Source organism: Bos mutus, chromosome 13, assembly GCF_027580195.1.
Source record: "Bos mutus isolate GX-2022 chromosome 13, NWIPB_WYAK_1.1, whole genome shotgun sequence".
NCBI lineage: Eukaryota > Metazoa > Chordata > Mammalia > Artiodactyla > Bovidae > Bos > Bos mutus.
The window spans coordinates 64,843,830-64,863,435 of NC_091629.1; the positions used below are offsets into that span (position 1 = coordinate 64,843,830).

Genomic DNA, 19,606 nt, shown 5'->3' on the forward strand with positions numbered 1-19,606 from the left:
AAAATAGAAGCTGTAGCCATGATATTTTTCTCATTGTTTTATAACTGCTCATTATAATTTTATTATGACTTTTTTTCTCATAAATTAGGCATTGTGCATTTTCAGTTATGTTTTATATAGTTGGATTTTTGAATTTTTTCCAGTGGCTGATGCCCTCTGAACTGACTGAGTCTTGTGGTTTTCACAGGTTGTGGTGGAGAGCTGTCTGGGGACACGGGCTCCTTCAGTAGCCCCGGGTACCCTAACAGGTACCCCGCCAACAAGGAGTGTATCTGGTACATTCATACAGCCCCTGGGAGTAGCATTCAGCTCACCATCCACGACTTTGATGTGGAGTATCATGCAAGATGCAACTTCGATGTTCTGGAGGTAAGAATTCAGATTGTTTTTTAGCACGTTACAGGATTTGGGGTAGAACCAGAAATCACTCTGCAAAAATCCCCAAATTCTTTCCAGTGGCCAACAGTGTTCTCTTCTGGATGTTGGGGGGCAGGTAATGTGACTGGGAGGTGGTGCCAGGAAACGGAAAGGAGGGAACCAGGGAACCGGGTGAGGGGGACTGAGGAGGGTGAGCCAAGGAGGGGAGCTGCTGTTGTTGGCAACGTGGGCTTAATCCTGCTATGACCTTCCGAGGTCCCATGAGGTCTGTTCCTCAGAATCACCCTTCTCAGGACACAGGCTGAGGCATTGGTCCCCCATCTCCCATTCGCACTGATGGAGGGTGGCACTTGGGATTATCAGAACCACATACTTCCAGTCTGAGAAAGCTCCCTTGGGAAGGCAGTGGCTGGCAGAGCGTGGAGAAGAGGCGAGTGCTTGGTGGGTGGAGGGGAGCAGGACAGTGAGCCGAGGAAGTGCCTGCAACTGCTCCAACCCTGCTACCAGCACTGTATCACAGATAATGAAGATGGCCTTTGAGGATCAATTATAACCAGCTGTTCGCTGCAGGAATCTAGTCATCAGATAATGTCCAAGTACACAGGAAATTCCTGTCACCTCAACCGTAGGGACTGCATCACGACAAGGTTTAGTATCTGGTAGAACTCAAAACTCCATGAAGGTTGTGTGTCTGTTTTTGTTTTGTTTCTCTGCTATACCCTGGGGCCATAGAGCACTTGGCAGATAGTAAACACCTGATGTCTATTTGTGGGATAAATGAAAATCTCCAAGCTTCTGACTGCCATGCAGTGATAATGTACATTTATTGTGATTGCAAAGGGAATCCAACCTCCATTTTCCCACTTGAACGTTAACTAATCCTGGGAGGTAAGAGGGGAATTCTGTCCCCCTTTTACTGCTGTCAAAACAGAGGGTCAAAAAGATCAAAAAGGATTTTTCCACAACCTTAAGGACAGCGAGTGGAAGAGCTAAGAACTGAACCTACCCACCACTGCACAGTCCACATCAGCCAGTGTCAAAAGACAGAGGTGGGCAAGACACTGAAATGAGTGTGTGTTTATAGGACTTCACAGGAAACTTTAACACTTGAAAACCTTAATTACAAACCGAGTTGTCTCCTTGAAAAGACATGGGGTTCTCAAATCATGCTTTCCCTGAGTGGGCTCAGAGTCAGCAGGAATGGCACTTAGCAGCTCAAGTCTGTGCAGAGGAGGCCGATGCTGCAGAAAGTGACAGAACAAGGGCATCCTTGGGTTCAGCCCAGACCCTCGTCTTCACGTAAGTCCTGCTGCCCAGTCACAACTCTATCTCAGAAGAGGACCGGGTTCTGTGGCGGAGAGAGCAAAGTGGCTCCCGAAATTGATGAAATTCAGCACTCAGAGTGTGAAGTAGAAATAAGGCTCCATGTGGAAGGTTGAAATGCTCCCTCCTGCTGACAAGAATCCTCAGTTGCAGGAACCCTCTTAACTGATACAAAGGGCTGGCTGCGGGGTTTTCCGCAGTAATGTGAAATGTTCCTCACCCTTCATTTTCATATTCCAAAGCCCATGTGATTGCTGCCCACTTGGCAGAATGTAAATGGGTTCATTGTGCTTTGGTTTGGTCACACCCAGTACATGAGAAGGCAAAGGGCAGACCTGATCCCTGCGAGCAGCCTCAGGGGACAGAGCGACAAACAAGGCCCCTGGGCAGCAGTGTTCAAGCAAGATCCCCACAGAAAACTGGGAGAAGAGGCTGCAGTTTGCTGGGGACTTAGTTTTATCCGGACAAGGTGGTTTCACGTGTTCCATCAAACCAGGATTTGAGGGTATACTTTGAAGCCCTTAAATATTTGGGAAAATTTTTTTAAGACTAAAGTGAGTAACTCTTGCTGTAACACTAAAGTGAGTAACTGACTTGCTCTCCTAAACCTTGTTTGACATCTCTGCAGATGCTCAAGAAAGTGCTGTCATCAATCTGGGTTAATTTCTGGAAAAAAAAAAAAAAAAGAATTTTTTCCATCCCTCAGCACATGGATGCTGATAACATGTTAGCAACAGGTTTCATTTTACCCCTGGCGGGTGTGTGGCATGAAAACACCGCCGGCTTTCTCCACCCATCTGCCCTCCCTCACATCCTCCTCTCTTGTTCTGAGCATAACCCAGTGGGTCTTGCTGTCACCAGGTATGGGCTTACTTGGGTTTCCCCTGATTTAACCAGAGCCGATGGATTTTTCTCTCAAAAACCAGTGTCCAAAGAGCGGCCAGTTGCATTAAGCAGCAGCCCTTTGGTTACTCATAACTCTGGAATGCTGACTTGATTGTAACAATAAATGGAGCTAACAGAGCAGAAAGAAATGTTCAAAACAGATTAAAACCGTAGGCTTTGAAATGCTTTCTATCCTGAGCATTGGCTAAAAACACATGTTTTAATCTCTGATCATCAGGCCAATTCTTTTCCCCACAACGTTGAGTCACACGCTGCAATCCAGCGGACCACACCCTGACATTCTTTCCATCTTTTTCCTCTTTTGAAGAGTCATGTGCTAACCATTGGTTTTATTCGTGGAAGTGAAAAGTACCGTTCTTTTGTTTCGGTTAGAGAAACACTGGCCAATTCCACTTCAGTCTCTGAGAAAGGAGCCTAAAGGGGCACAGTGCAGAAAAGGAAAGCCACCCCTCAGTGCAAAAAAAACCCCAGACAATCGCTGGTTTTTCCTCCACTGTCTTTGTGAGCCTGACCCAGTAAGAGGGGAAGCGCAGAACGAAAGCGGCAGTGCTCACCCTTCTGGAGGCTTCTAGGCCCAGCCGACTCATTCCTGTTATGTTTGTGATCTCAAGGGGACCCTGAGCAGGGAAAGCAGAATATTTTGCTGACGTGCAAGTTTTCTTTGTTAGAACTAAACCCTTACGCTCAGTGCGCTGTCCAAATATGTGCTGCTTGTGGGGCCAACAACTGGAAGCTCAGGCTGTGGGTTTCAGGCTCTGAGCTCTGCGCCCTGGGCCAGGGAGCAGGGGACTCTCAAGGATGCTAAACCAGCAGCAGTGTGGTTTCTGCCCTTTGCCTGTGTGTACGTGTAAAGGGCCACACAGGCCTCTTCCTCCAGACCCCCTCCGATGGGACTGAGGGGGTCGGGCAAACAGCGCTCCTCCTGAGGAAAACCAGCACCAAGCAGCCTGCTCGCTTCATTCCTCTGCAATTACAGCTCTTGTGCTCGGCCCTCCTGAAACAGCGGCCTCATTCATTTTGGCCTGTCCCGCATGGCTGGGGGGAATTAATCAGACAAAGAAATCATTATGGATTCAAATCACACGCTCCTCACCGAAAGTAGGCTGCTTGTTCTCTCCTTCTCTGGAGAACACTCGAGTGATGCCCGCGTCAGTCAGCAGCCGCCCTGGGGTGGGCAGGGGCATGGGCCTGAGGATGGGGAGAAACTCAGGGTGGGAGAGCCACGCAGATGCAGGGGGCGAGGGGGCGGGGAGGGCATGGAGACACGCTTTTCCAATTCTAACCTGAGTCTAGATTTAAATGGATGTTCTCGTGAAGGAGAGGGAAGGGCCCAGATACCAGCATGCCTGAAAACTGTCAGCAAAAAATTGGTCATTCTTCTACACATTCAAGTTTGGCAAGACTGAAAGTAGGGTCTCTGCATCTTTGTGTGATTCTTGTCTTCTTCATCTGCATACCCCAGCCCCCCACACACTGATTATCCAAGGGGCCCTTGAGAAGCCTGTGTGAGAGGCAGCCTGGGCCCTCGTCTCCCCCTCTACTGGGCGGGGCTACACGTCCTGCAAGATACTGGACATGCAGCCCAGAGGACACATGGGGGAGTAATGTGTCACTGGGGTATCAGGTCCAGTGAGACAAATAGTTGCAAGTTGGAGGAGCTGAGGAGGTCTGAGGACAAGTGAGAATGACATAGTGGGGCAGAGACCTGGTGATTGCTGAGCAGAAAGTGAATATTCTTCATCTTGCTCCTGGGAGTGGCCAGGCTCTGGGAGGAAATACAGAGAGGTCTGTAGGACTCCCTCCTGAGGACACCACAGAACACCCTGATAGAGGTTACATTTTCAGTCTCTCTGAAGGAGCAAAAGTTTCATATTAAATCCTAATCTGAAATATTCAGATTGCAAATAGAAAATCCTAAAAATGTAGCAGGGTGATCAATAGTCTTCAATGAACAAACAAAATGGCTTTGTGCTCAGACTATTCCCATGTGCCCAGAAGAATTAGCAAATCAGACGTGATGCTGGACTATCTGCAGTGCCTCTGCCAAAGAAAGCAGGAAATCCTATGCAGACTGGAAAAATTGAAGAGGCGCGATAAGAAGGTTCTGGAGTTATCTCCTCAGTTCAGCTCTACAGTTCTGTCTGATGGAACAAGCCAGCATTTTGTGGGTGGTTGAACCTGGGTGTTCCAAGGGCAGAGGGAATGCCTTTGAAAATCTAACTCAAGTTTATAGCTCCTGCCCACCCAGGGTGGCTGAGATTTCACTCTCTACTAATAATATTATAGAATCCAAAGGCTAGTGGTTATAATTGCTTACATATCTCTCTCAAGTTCTTTCTTCTCCATCCCATCGTAGATCTATGGAGGTCCTGATTTCCACTCACCCAGGATAGCCCAGCTGTGTGTGCAAAGATCATCTGAGAATCCCATGCAGGTCTCCAGCACTGGAAATGAGCTGGCCATCCGGTTTAAGACTGACAGTTCCATAAATGGGAGAGGCTTCAATGTCTCATGGAGAGCAGTCCCTGGAGGTGGGTGAACCAAGGAGGTATCACTAAATTCTTCAGTTGAACCTTTATTTAAAATTTCATGACATATTTAGAGAGTGCTATGAAGGCTACATCCTCTATTACTACTCTGACTTCCCTAATAGGGAGCATTGCTTTGGAATATACATTTCCCTAAAAAACACGATGGAGTTTAACTTCCCAAGAGTCACCTCGTGTGTGAAAACCAGCCAATGCAAGTATGCACTTCCATGGTAAAAGCAGAAGCAGGATGGTTGGTTAGACTCACTTGATCCCCGTGGGATTTCTGCTTGTTTACCAGCCACAATTTGGGCATTAGTAAAGTGGTAAATTACTTTATGCCATGTGTGTGGATGCTTATTAAATACCCAAACTATAAATGTGAAATTTGCCAATTCCTAGGAATTATTACCTTTTGTTATATAGTGACTTTCTGCCCAAGATCTTAGGCTGTCTAAATAAATGGTTGCAGATTTTTAAACATAAAGTATTAATGCACAACTCTGAGCAGATGTTAATTGATACAACTACTAATTAAAGCAATGTTTACTGAACGCTTGCTCTGTGTCAGGCACTTTTCTAACTATTCCACAAAGACTGTCTTGTTTAATCTTCACAACCACCCACTAAAGGAAGTTCATTTCTTATCCTCATCTTACTAATGAGGAAATTGAAGCTTAGAGAAGTTAGTGGCCTGTCCAAAATCACACAGCTAAAAAATGTAAAAGCAAAGATATGACTCCAGGCTGCCTTATGGTCCCGCTTCTGCAGGTCAAAGGTAATACAGTAAGTTTATTAGGTCTTTCCTAAAGTTAATGATTCATGAATTTAATAAAAAATTATATTTACATAGTGTTTAGATTACCCCAAAATGATTCTCAGTTTTCAGAAAACAGCACTGAATTTTCCCTTTCTAGTTTATATTGTCATAAATCTGAGAAATGGTGGGTCACAAAATTAGACATTGATAGGTATTTGATTACATCATAGGAATTAAAAAACTTAATGGCTGTGCAAAGTCCAGAGTATCAAATTTTTAAAATTAGATGTTAAATTATTTGTAAAATTGTATACTGTTGAATTGGGCTTACCTGGTAGCTCAGATGGTAAAGAATCTGCCTGCAATGCAGGAGACCCAGTTCAATCTCTGGGTCAAGGAGATACCCTGAGAAGAGAATGGCTACCCACTCTAATGTTCTTGTCTGGAGAATTCCATGGACAGAGGAGCCTAGAGGGCTACAGTTCATGGTGTAGCAAAGAGTCGGACATGACTGAACAACTAACACTCATACTTCACACTACTGAATTATCAAAATGCTTAGAACCAGATGTGTTATTCTTAAAGTATGTTATACTTTCAGAAAACAATGAAGAGGCATTTCATGGCTTTATGAAGACTCGATTTTATTTGCATTATTTTTCAATATTTTGAAAATAATGTGTGGCATCAGTATTTAAAGTATTTGAAGTCTTAGACACCCTTCTTTGTTTTGTTGGAATGCATAAATTAATAGTGAGTATTTAGCTCTTCAGAATGTTTACCAAAGACCACATTAAAATGGTGGTCAAACAAAGTAGCATGTTCTTCTCTGCTCCCAGATAACGGTGAAAAGTTTTGTGCATCAGAGATTCCTCTTATTATTGCATTGGGTCTTTCATCCACAGGTTGTGGTGGCATTTTCCAGGCTCCCAGTGGAGAGATCCATTCTCCAAATTACCCCAGTCCTTATAGGAGCAACACTGAATGTACTTGGGTCATTCAAGTGGAAAAACATCACCGTGTTCTCTTGAACTTCACTGACTTTGACCTTGAACCTCAGGACTCTTGTGTTTTGGTAAGTGACACAAATCTCAAGCATTGTCTCTGGTCAAACCTCTGTCGAAACATTGCCATGTCAAAACAGAGCACGTTTAGTGGATGTGTTGGCTAGGGATGTTTTCCATGTCAAATCATAGGAAACTCAACTATTAGCAACTTAAAATACAAGCACATTTATTTCTTACCTAAACACAAACTGCAAAGAGTCGGACACGACTGAGCGACTGAACTGAACTGAACTGAAACACAAACCAGGAGGTTTGTTTAACAACCCAGTCTCTGCTCTACCACTCTTAGTGAAATGACTTTTCATTTTTTGTTTGTTATCTCTTGGTCCAAAACTGGCTGCAGCAGTTCCAAATACCCTGAGTTCAAATCTGAAGGAGAAGGAGTAGTGTTAGTTGTTTCCATCTTTTTTTTTTTTTTTCAATCAAGCAAGCAAAATTTTTACAGAAGCCCCCTTACAGATAATTGGCCAGAATTGGCTGCGAGAAAGATTAGGAAAGTGTAGTGGATTACGATAGTGAATTGATCAGAGCCACTTTCAGTCAATTATTATTAACTCTCTGAGGGTTCTCTCAAGGTTTCACTTTTCTTGAGCTCAGGATATCTTGATCTGCTGCTTGAACAAATCAGTTCAGGAACAGACTAGATGGTGAGATAGAGCAGAGGAGAAGCGCTATGGCTGTTAGGTGGTTCAAAAACTTTCCATCACTGTCAACAACTTTAATCCATTTCCACCTGAAACTAACGCCTAATGTGAGAGGGAATTAGGTTGTATTTTGAAACTTTATTTTCTTTACAAAAGATTTTCCATCTTTTATTTGTATTTAGAAAAATCTCATTCAAATATAAACCAGATCCTCTTGGCTAATGGATCTTTCTGTTTTAGTTTCCTGGCAGTTTCTTATACAAATTCCAACTTGCTAGCTTTCAAATTTAACTCAGGAAAATTCAAAAGTTGTTTCATAACTTTCAAAGTAGTCCAGTCTAATGGAATGGTTTCGAGAATTATTTTACAAGATTAAAGCATTAATCTACTTCAAAGTTCAGTTGATTTATGGCTATGTATTAACCTTTTAACATGTGTCTTCAGAGTCTAAATTGGCAAAGCCTTATATGAACTTAAGGTGTAGGGCATCCACTTTCCATAATGGTAACTCTCCTGAAAAGGACAATTTAAAAAATTTGAATGCTGTTTTACAGTGTTTTCCTAATGCAACAAGGAACTCACAAGGTAGTGTGAAGTTTCTGAGTTAGTATCTGATAGAGATATGAGTCTGGTATTTGAGACTGCTTTTGCCTCTGGGCACTTGCCGATCCAGAAGGAGTTAGCAGCATTTCTGAGAACTTTTCAGGGCAAAGGGGAACAAGACTTGTGTCCAGGATCTGAATGGGCTAAGAGTACTGATTAAACATCCTGAATCGTAGATAGAATGGAAGTAAAACAGCCTTCACAAAGACCACATCCCAGCTTCCAGTCACCTGAGTGGCCCCCAAATCTGAAGCCATAGGATGAGAGCAACCTTGCATTACGAATGCATCCAGGCCTTGAACATCTGACCAAAGCATTTTAAACTCTGCTTCAAAGGGAGATAAAAATCATTCCAGACTTCATTTCTAACAATAATTTTCATATGCAACAGCAAGCAAATTATCAAAGATATCCATATATGTGAGGGATGATGTACCATAAATGAGATACAACATGAATAACAGACAATGGAAATAAACACACTGATATGCCAGGTGCTAAAATTATCAGGCACACAGCTTACTAAGCAACTATGCTTACTAAGATTATGGAGATAAAAGTCAAACTTAAACCTTCTGACAAAGACTGCAAATCGTAAACAGTAACATTGCAAATTGAAAAATACTGAAAATTGAAAAAGTGGATAAATGCAAAAGCTGAAATTAAGATCTCAGTGGAAGGATTTGGGGTTTTTTTGTTTGTTTGTTTGTTTTATGTTAGACAAATTAGAGATGAAGAGAGAACAAGTGATAGCAGAAGAATCTACCCAGAAAAAAATATATATATAAGCAAAGGATGAAAAATACAGAACAGAGGTTAAGATATATACAGGATACATATAAAAGATGTAACATACATTGATAAATGGAGTAGTAGCAATATTTGAAGAACTAATGACTAAGGCTTTTCTAAAACTAATAAAAGACATCCGTTTATAAAACCAAGAATGCCAAGGAACCCAAACAGCCAAGCAAGATAAATAGAAAGACATACTTATCTAAAAAAACTTAAAGATTTTAATCTAAAAGATCAAGAAAAAAAGATTACAATCAGCCAGGGGAATTGGTGAGTGGGGGAACAAAGTATCTTTTAGGAAGTAGCAGACTGAATGCTGACTTTTCAGCAGTGATGATTGAAAGGGAAAAAGAGATGGTATTTTAAATTTGGAGCAATAAAATAACTACCAACCAGGAACTCTGTACTCTCTTAAAATAACCATTAAATATGAAGGTGGTGAAACAATGCATTGAAACAGTAAAGGGGCCTTCAAGAGAAGTTTGAATGGACCAGAGACATCTTGTCTACCTTACAGTTGTGCCTCTGGTGGGTACTTCTCCATCTATTTCTCCCTCCTGCAGTCTATTTGGTTCTAGGTACAGTTTCTTCTCTCTGGTAAAGTCCATAATACATACAATTCAATAAACAAATGTATGTGAAGAAAATAAAGCCTAGGTCAAAGGCACACCCAGCATGGCGGCCCCGTTTCCCCTTCTGTGGCCGTGAGTAGGATTTTCCACCTATTTATTACATAATATATAAATACACAGACTGGGTTTTCTAGTAACCGTGGCTGTATCTCAGCATGCAGCTGGGCTTGACTTCATAAAATGTAGTGAGAGGAAACAAAAATGAGGATGTAAAACCTCAAATATGATCTGGTCTTTAGGCATGAAGATAAGAAAATGAATCCTCATACTGCTCCTGGGAGGAGTCCAGTCTGGCAGATGTGCTAAAATACAAAATGTAATAGTCCACACAGGTTGTCAGGATCAGGGCATTCTGTGTGAAGTAGCTGGGGTCTCCCAGCCAGTAGGGGGATGGAGTATCAGAAGCAGATGCTGATAAGCCCTTGAGCCATACTTGGATGTAAAAAGTGAACTGCACCGGCAGTGTGGGACACCATAGCGCCATGGTTAAGAACTTAGCTCTCCCTGGTGCTGAGCCTGGATTTTGCCACTTTTAGCTGTGACGTCCGGGAGAAAGCTAGTCTTTCAGCTTCAATTTCCTTAATCTGCAATGGGGGCAGTATGAATAACCATGTCAGATTTGTTGTTGGGATATTTAAGATCATATAGGTGATCTGCTTGTCACACAGCAAGCCCTCCCCCCAGGGCTTCCCTGGTGGCTCATTGGTGAAGAATCCACCTGCCAATGCAGGAGACATGGGTTTGATCCCTGGTCTGGGAAGATCCCACATACCGCAGAGCAGTTAAGCCTGTGCATAACAACTATTGAGCCTATGCTCTAGAGCCCAGGAGCTGGCACTAACACAGAAGTGGATGGAATCCTATAGAGGAGTATTTTTTAAAGAAGAAGGGATCAAGTAAACCCTTGGCCCTAAACTACCATTTAGGAGGAAGATGGGCTTCCCTGTGGCTCAGAGGTAAAGAACCTGGCTGCAATGCAGGAGACACAGGAGACATGAGTTTGATCCCTGGGTTGAGATGATCCCCTGGAGAAGGAAATGGCAACCCACTCCAGTATTCTTGCCTGGAAAATTCATGGACAGAGGAGCCTGAAGGGCTACAGTCCATAGTGTCACAAAAGTGTCAGACATGACTTAGCAAGTAAACGACAACGGGGAGAAACAGAAGACAAGGACACTGAGCATTACCCAAAAAGACGGGAGGAGAAGCAGAAGAGAGTGGTAGCATAGGAACTAAAAGTGAAGTCAGTTTTCAAGAGTGGGTGGGCAAAGGGACCAAGTCCAGCAGAGGTCAACCAGGATGAGGCTGAAAGGAAGCCCCTGGATTCAGTCTTTGATGACCTTGTAAGGAGCAGGACTGGTGTAGGTGGTGTTGGAAAACTCCAGATTACAGTGGGTTTAGAGATACAGGAGCTTCTTAGCTTTTTCTCAGAACAGTGGACATGAATGGTAGAGAAGGATAAAGGGTAATAGCCTATGGGAGGCAGGACCCATGGAAAGTTGTTATTGTTATTTTTAGTTGTGAAGGAGCTTAAGCATACCTGGACTGCAGGGTGCTGGTCACAAAAGAGCAGCTGAGTATAAGAAGTAAATGGAGGAATTGATGAAGTCAGTTACCAGGGCAGAGACCTTAGGAAGGACCTGACTGGTTCCGTAAATTTCATATTTTCAGAATGAGAAATTTGAACCCGTGGCCAACTGTAAGATTTCTTTTCAGATTGGCAAATTTATTTATATTTAAAATTGTATAAATCATACACAAGCTAAGTCATTTTTGTTTATCCAATTTGTAATTCACTTCCACAAAAAGAGGGCTTTCCTGGTGGCTCATATGGTAAAGAATCTGCCTTCAATGCAGGAGACCGGGGTTCGATCGCTGGGTTGAGAAGATTCTCTGGAGAAGGGCATGGCAACCCACCTTAGTATTCTTGCCTGGAAAATTCCATGGACAGAGGAGCCTGGCTGGCTAGTTCATGGGGTCACAAAGAGTTGGACACGACTGAGTGACTAACACTTTACCAAAAGATAAAGAAATGTGAAAAAGGACTATTCAGATAAGTTGGGGTAGAGCTCTGCTGGGTAGAGTTGTCAAGTGGACCCAATTATGGGAGTAAGAGGTTTGGACACGGCAGGCAATGTACTGGAAAGGCTGGGAGCTTGGCTTCAAGTATTACTGAGCTGTCCAGGGGTTCATGAAGGCAGGCATTGAGGCACCAGCCATCGCTCTTTATAGCTAGATGGACACTGGATGTGAAATGTCCCTAAAAGTCCAATATCTTACATAATATCTCTGTAGTCTAAGTTCATACAAAGCTAGTCATTCATTGTGGATACAGTCAAGTTAATATCTTAGTTCTGCTACTTAGAGTCATTAGCAAAGAGAAAAATATTCAACTGCCAATGATGTTGCCAGATAATGTTTGTGTTCATGGATTTTTAATAGATCTCAAGTATATTATTCAATACCAAAGTAAATTATGCTTGAATGGGGCCAGCCATCAGGCTTTTAAACTTTCTTTAACAATTTGGATTGTCAGAAGTGGAAATATCCTTTTTAACAGTCATTGTGTTTATTGAATACATAGAATGTTAAGATTAAAAGAGGAGAGGTTAGAGATAATTTACTGTCATCTGCTTATTTGAAAATAAGAAAATTTTGGTGCAAACAGGTCAGGATTAAGACCAGGTAGAAATTAATATCTGGAGAAGGCAATGGCACCCCACTCCAGTATCTTGCCTGGAAAATTCCATGGACGGAGGAGCCTGGTGGGCTGCAGTCCATGGGGTTGCTAAGAGTCGGACATGACTGAGCGACTTCACTTTGACTTTTCACTTTCATGCATTGGAGAAGGAAATGGCAACCCACTCCAGCGTTCTTGCCTGGAGAATCCCAGGGATGGGGGAGCCTGGTGGGCTGCCGTCTATTGGGTCGCACAGAGTCGGACACGACTGAAGCAACTTAGTAGCAGCAGCAGTAGCAGCAGAAATTAATATCAGAACCAACACTACAATGCAAGCAAGCCTAAGTAAGAGTAAGTATTTTGGTAGAATATAACAATTGTGGTCTATCTGCAGAAGACTGAGTCACAGGATAAAGCACAACTGAAAAAATAGGAGGAGATAAAACAAGGGTTACTTTGGAACCATTCAGAACTTTTTCAGATGAACCCATACTTCATTTATTAATTTTGGGAAAAATGTTAGGATCTCAAACATGAATTCCAAAGTGGGTTTCCTTTGAAGTCAGTGGTCTGCATTCCATCCATCCATTTGGTCTTTGGTGTCCACTGTGTATGAGACTCTACCAGGAAGTCATGTCCAGGTTCAGCACCACCACTAACTCTCCATGGGCTGGGGATGCTAGTTTGCTCATTTATCAAATCAAGTGCCTGGGGAACCAGCAGAAAGAGGAGACCTTGGGGAGAGGATCCAGTTCTGAGTTGTGTTTGAAGAGGAGAATAAGGGAGGAGTTGGAGAAACAGACTCAAAGGGGCAGGTGATGTCAGTAGTGGATCCATCCCGGAGGTCACAGTCTGACTCCTCAGCTTCCGTTCATCCTCTGGGGCACAAGTCCATCGGCAGTGGTGGAGGGGTCCTCTCCACACTTGTTCAGAAGAGAGCTCTTCTTGAGGGAGGTCTCGTCTCCAGAGGTCCCCAGTGGACACAGTGTAAACCCAAGGGAGCCCCAAAGCCCCTCACTCTGGCTGCAGGGAACTAGAGGCACAATTTTCAGCATGTAGAAGAAACTGATGAAATGGAACAACAGAACAGCAATACACAGCCTCCATCCCATTTCACGGAACCCGCAGCGTCAGTGTTTGCCAGAGGATCGATCTGTGTGATGCATGAATGACTACCAGATGCATGGCTGAACACAGGAATATGGAAACTGTTGTCATCTCTGCTCTTACAACGATCAGTGCCTCAGTGGAAAATTGAAGACGGCACATTTGGGAGTGTGTTGAGTGGAATTCACCTCCTGGCACAATTATTGATATTCAATCTCAATCTTTTGAGCCACATGAGAAGAACTTAGATAACATTGCAGGAGCATGTCTTCTAGAATTTCATGCTGCTCTAATGAAAACAAGAGAGAAACTGGGTTTTTTGACTGCTATTGAAATGGTGATGGCATCGCGGGGAAACTCATCAGAAAGCTCAGTTTATATTCAGGTTTCAACTAATTTGGTGATACCAGTGCACTTTCTGCTCAGTCCCTTTGAGTGCCCGGCGTCTTTAACCTCTGGCTTCCCTCGATGACACACTGTGAGCCTTTCTTGCTCAGGTGACAGCAGGACCCACCGGCTGAGCAGAACTCTGTACAGTCAGCATGAACACGGCCCCATTAGGTTTCCTTTCACAAAGGCCGAGGATTAAAGTGACCTCCGACCAACAGCTTAATTGCTTAATTAGAGGCTCTCTCCGGAGCCTTAAACTCACGTAGCTCTGAGAGCTCTTATTGATCTCGGAGAAATGCAGCAGTAGCGCGGCGTGAGATGAGAGGGGAAGGAGGGCAGCTGGAGCAGCAGGACGACTGGCCCCAGAGACTCTGGCTTCTGATTCCAGCATCCTCTTTGCTCAGCACAATGGAATGTCCGCCTTGTGAGAACCAGTGGGGAGCAGACGAAAGCGAGCAGCCCACAGCCCTGATCTGGCCTCTCATCTGGAGAAAATATCCGCTAGGGATACAGGACCTAGGACCAAAAAAAATGCAGCACATGTTGAGTCACGGTTTGCTTTCTGAAGCTACTCTAGGAGAAAGAAAGCAAAATGTTGGATTTGAACTAGAGAATACCAGAGCACCCCAACCCCCAACCCCACCCTAAAGCCACAGTGTTCTGTTTTTGTTCCCATTACTTAACATTGAGGCTCAGGGCAGGCGAATGTGAAACACAGTATCTTTGTTTTTATTTTTTAAGACCCTACCTATAATGTGTTTCCTTTGAAAACATTCATTGTTTCTAAAACTGAGCAAAAAGACACAGGGATAAGAGAAGTCAGTGCTTCAAAGAAGCAATTCTTAAACAGTTCTTCTTTAAACATTTATTTTAAAAATAAATACAGGACAGAAATCAATCTCTTTCCTGTCCTCTCCCTTTTGTATTTTCCCTTTCTCCTTCACTTCTCACCATAGAAAGCTGACTTTCCATTTGAGGATGATTTCTGATAATCTCTGTTAAACATTTTATTTTATAGTTTGCTTTTGGTAACCCATTTAGCCATCTTGCCTCCCGGCGCCAAATGAGTTACCAAAACTGTGCTGGCACTTTACATCCCCAAAGGGAAAAAAATTAATAATAACTGAATTGGAGCCAGTGTCCTTGGGTCTGTGGACCCAAGCTTTGTTTTGAGCTTTGTTTTGTTTGCATTTTAGCTCAGAATCTCTTTAAATTCTTATTTATTTGTAAGAATAAAATGAGCTTCTTGGGTTTCTTTTCCTACCAACATTTCCAGTCATCTCTGAGTCCCTGCTTGCGACAACTGCAAATTAGCAGAGTTTATTGTCTCCTGTAAACTGTGAAGCTGGAGTGCCACCACGTAGAACAAAGACTCAGGAATAAGAGAGACCCGACACCAGATGTGTGCTGTGAATTTGCGATTTCATTTCAGAGGAGCATAGCTGGAAAATATCACTGACAGAGGAAACGGATGCTTCCTCCCCGTCCCCACCCACAAGAAAAGCTGCTATAATGAGTAATATTTCTATTTCCTTCCTTACCTACATTTATGGCTTTAACAGCTTGGATAATTTCCTGGCAGATTCCCCTCCCTATCACTTAATATTTCCTCGGTCTTGGCACAGCTCCCATTCCCTAATGGGGATTCCATTTGCAGCCATATTAGCTTCTTCTGTATGTATGGCACATGTGGATACATTTCACGGACTCTCATCCTCCACACTGACCTTGCACCCTGATGAGAATGATGTCTTCTGTACCCTTAGATCTTAGCCTCTGCCACACATTTTGACCCCGATAAGCTTCAAAGTAATCCAAGCAGTAGACACATGTTGGGAGAATGAATTAAAGTAAAGGCTAAAGACCAGGTTAAAAGCATGGGCGAAGTGAGGAAAGAAGGCTTGCTGGTCCAGGGAGGCTGTGTTATACTAGAAAAAGGGCAGGAGTGGATGGAAATCTGGATCTAAGACTGGAGCCAGGAGTTAGGAATCGGGGATTTTGATGTTAGATTTAGTGATGAAATAGCATCACGACTCAACAGACATGAATTTGAGCAAACTCCAGGAGGTAGTGAAGGACAGAAAAACCTGGTGTGCTGCAGTCCATGGGGTCACCAAGAGTCGGCCACACAATTTTGCAACTGAACAGCAACAACCTGGCCCCTGTACCCTTTGTTCCAGCCTGCTCAGATAACCATGCCAGGAATCCCGCGCATGTGCAGTGGGTGGGATGCATGACAGCTGCCAACCACTCCAGAACCCACCCAGGCCTTGAATGAGACTTTCTGAAATGCCTTTAAGGATGCAAGCTTGTGGGTCCAGAGAAGAGAGACTTGAGTTCAACTCCGTTTCCCAGGATTTTTTTAAGGAGACTGTGGACATATTGCTTTAGCTTCTTAGAATCATAATCTCTCAATATTCTGTTGTCAATGAGTAAAACTTGATTTTTATATTTTTGGTTGTTTAATGATAGTTGATCAGACATCAGGCAGAGGGGATTTGTATAGTGGCTCCACCCTACCCAGCGTGTGACTGTGAACAAGTTACTTATATCTTCTGAGCCTCAATTCTACCAGCTGCAAATGGAATTGTAAGAAAGAATTTGAAAAAATATACCTAAAGCATTAATCACAGTGTCTGGTACAGATAAGTGTTAGCTATTGCTGCTGATTTTTCTATTACTACTATTTCTAGTTTTGTCACTACTCATGCTATGTTAAAGGTCTTATCTTTTTTAAAAAACAATATTTATAGATTTCCTGGCTGCGCTGGGTCTTCCTTGCTGCATGCTGGCTTTCTCTAGTTGCAGCAGCAGGGACTCCTCTTTACTGCTGTGTGTGGATTTCTCATTGTGGTGGCTTCTCTTGTTGCGGAGCACAAGCTCTAGGCACGTGTGCTCAGCAATTGTGGAGCACGGGCTTAGCTGCTCCGCTGTATGTGGAATCCTCTGAACCATGGATCCATCAAACCTATGTCCCCTGCATTGGCAGGTGGATTCCCAACCACTGGACCACCAGGAAAGTCCCTTTATCTCACATTTTTGAAAATTATGAACCTTAGATACACAGACCTGGATCCATAATCCCCAGTTCATTGGTAACTATCTTGATTAGTTTATGAGCAGACTCATTTTATCTTAAAGTATTTTTTAAAAAAATCTTAAAATATATATTATAAAATTTTTGCACGCTCTTCAGTGTATCATCTCAGTGAATGTTTTCACTTCATAAGTGGGTTATTCTCATACCATCTAAAAGATTCACAAATGCGTTGCAAAGGAGAAAATGGTAGTGCAGTAAATGAAAATAAAAGCATATTCATATACATTCACAATTTGCATGGAAAGCATAACTCTGAAGTTAAGATGGCATTGGCATACTTTGGGGAATGTAAAACATGCTGTGTGTTTTGCTTTTGAATTAAAATAGTTTCCTCTTGCTCCAGTTTATGCTAATTTTAACCCACATATATAGTGGGTTTATTTTCTCCCTGAGGAAGATGAAACTTAATAAAAGAAGAAGATAGATGCAGTAGAAGTACTTTCCCGTCTCTACTCACAAACATTCTGAGAGTACTTTTTCAAGTTTCTAGAAATGAAAATGCAAACATTTCTGAGGAAACTACTGTTCATTTTCCCTTCGCCATGTGTGTGCTGTGACGCTATGAGCACTGTGTTTCCGTGAGGACCACAACTCACCCCGTCACCAGGGCGGATCCTGGTGGAGCGGGGCTGTGGGCTGCACTTCTATACGTTGCATTTGGATCAGGCACTCTCCTTGGTTCTCAGTAAGGCAGAACCTGCGATGCTCATCTTTATTCAGTACACTTTACTTTTTTAAAAAAGATTTTTGATGTGGACCACTTTTAAGGTCTTTTTTGAATTTGTTACAGTATTGCTTCTGTTTTATGTTTTTGATTTCTTGGCCACAAGGCATCTGGGATCTTAGCTCCCTGACGTGGGATCAAACCCATGCCCTGTGCATTGGAAGGTGCATTCTTAACCCCAGGACCACCAGAGAAGTCCCTACTCACTATGATCTTAAAATGGACTGGGATACTCTTCCTTCCTTTTGGGTTGGGTGTTACATTTTAGAAAGCACATTGCATGGTGGTGATCGTTTGGAGACCGAATTAAAGGGGGACACAAATTCAGGCAGGGGGAGTTTCAGGCTGCTGTAGTGACCCAGGCAAGAGGGGATGAAGTCCCACAACAAGACACTTGGTGTGGGGGAGGGGAAGGGGTCCAGGAGACACAGCAGAGGGAGAGCTAACAGAACATAAGGCTCCGTTCCATGGAGGGGATGAGGCAGGAAGTGAAAGGGGCAGGAGGACTTAGGGGGTGGGGCGAGGACTTCAGTTTGAGACAGTGATTTCCATGGTTGATGGGACATACCAGCCATGTTGTCTGTTGTCTGGAATGCAGTCGGATATCTGAGCCTAGAGCTTGGATTGAGGTCTGGACTGTAGTTGCAGATACTGGCCAGCTAACAGATGTCTTGGAGATCTTAAAACAAAAACCGTATCCTGGATAGAGTCCTGTCAGGCAGCAAAAGGCTAGATTAAATGGCATTAATGTCCATCTGGCTTTGATATTGCAGCTCAGTTATATGAAGAGCATATTTTTATGTCTCTGTGTGGGATCACTTATATGTCTGCCTGGCTAAACACATAAACATTTTTAAATATATGCATTATTTAAAATTTTACATGTTCCTCATATCAAATTTCTAAAATACAGAAAAGAAAAAATAAGAAATGGACACCATCTATAATACTGCAAAGCAGAGACAATTAACATTTTGGCTCATTTCCTACAGAAACACACACATGCAAGCACGCGCACCCTTATACCCACATACACAAAGGGAGTTAAGAGAATACTGCACATCATTTTGTATCCTGTCTTTTTCACTTAGTTTATTTAATACATTTCTTCTTAAAAACAGTTTCTTTGGCCCTTTAGTCAGTTACATGAACACCCTAGAATTGAGTTAACCACTAGCTTATTACTGACCACTTGCTGCTGCTGCTAAGTTGCTTCAGTTGTGTCCGACTCTGTGCGACCCCATAGACGGCAGCCCACCAGGCTTCCCCGTCCCTGGGATTCTCCAGGCAAGAACACGAGCGGGTTGCCATTTCCTTCTCCAATGCATGAAAGTGAAAAGTGAAAGTGAAGTCGCTCAGTCATGTCCGACTCCTAGCGACCCCATGGACTTCAGCCCACCAGGCCCCTCTGTCCATGGGATTTTCCAGGCAAGAGTACTGGAATGGGTTGCCATTGCCTTCTCCAACTGACCACTTAGACAACTTCTATTTTTTGCTTATTATAATAATACTTGGAAGAGCATCTTTGTATGTATATCTTAGTCTACATTTCCTGTAATTTCCTTTATATAGATTCTCTCTTCCTTCAGGAAAACTCTATTACAAAATATGTTGAGTATACAGAGAAGACTACACAATGCACATAAAGTACAGCATGAACAAAAACATTCTCCTTGCTAAATCTCAGTATTTTACCATGCTTGCTTCAAGTTCTTTCTTTTCTTCCCCAAAAGAAATGAATTGCTGAGGACACAGTGAGGCCCCATGGGCAAACCACACTGATTCCAGTCCCTGCCCCTGGCGCAGGGGAAACCATTTATGAGAAATTGGTTTATGATTCCCATGGCTGTTTTGGTACTTTTTCATGGTATGTGGTTTCCACATACAGTATGTAGTATTGATCTGCATATTTTCAAACTTGATGTAAATAATACAACATGACACCTATTCTTCCATTCACTCCTTTCAT

The 19,606-nt window shown here is 43.0% G+C and overlaps 1 protein-coding gene across 1 annotated transcript in view; it reads left to right on the plus strand.

Annotated features, from left to right (window-relative positions):
- Window positions 1–19,606, plus strand: part of CUBN (cubilin) — a 261,035-nt gene that overhangs the window by 117,946 nt on the left and 123,483 nt on the right. Inside the window, exons 29-31 of the mRNA XM_005891915.2 lie at window positions 188–369; window positions 4,964–5,138; window positions 6,801–6,970. Coding sequence (XP_005891977.2) covers window positions 188–369; window positions 4,964–5,138; window positions 6,801–6,970 — 527 coding nt within the window. The remainder of the gene's footprint in view (window positions 1–187; window positions 370–4,963; window positions 5,139–6,800; window positions 6,971–19,606) is intronic.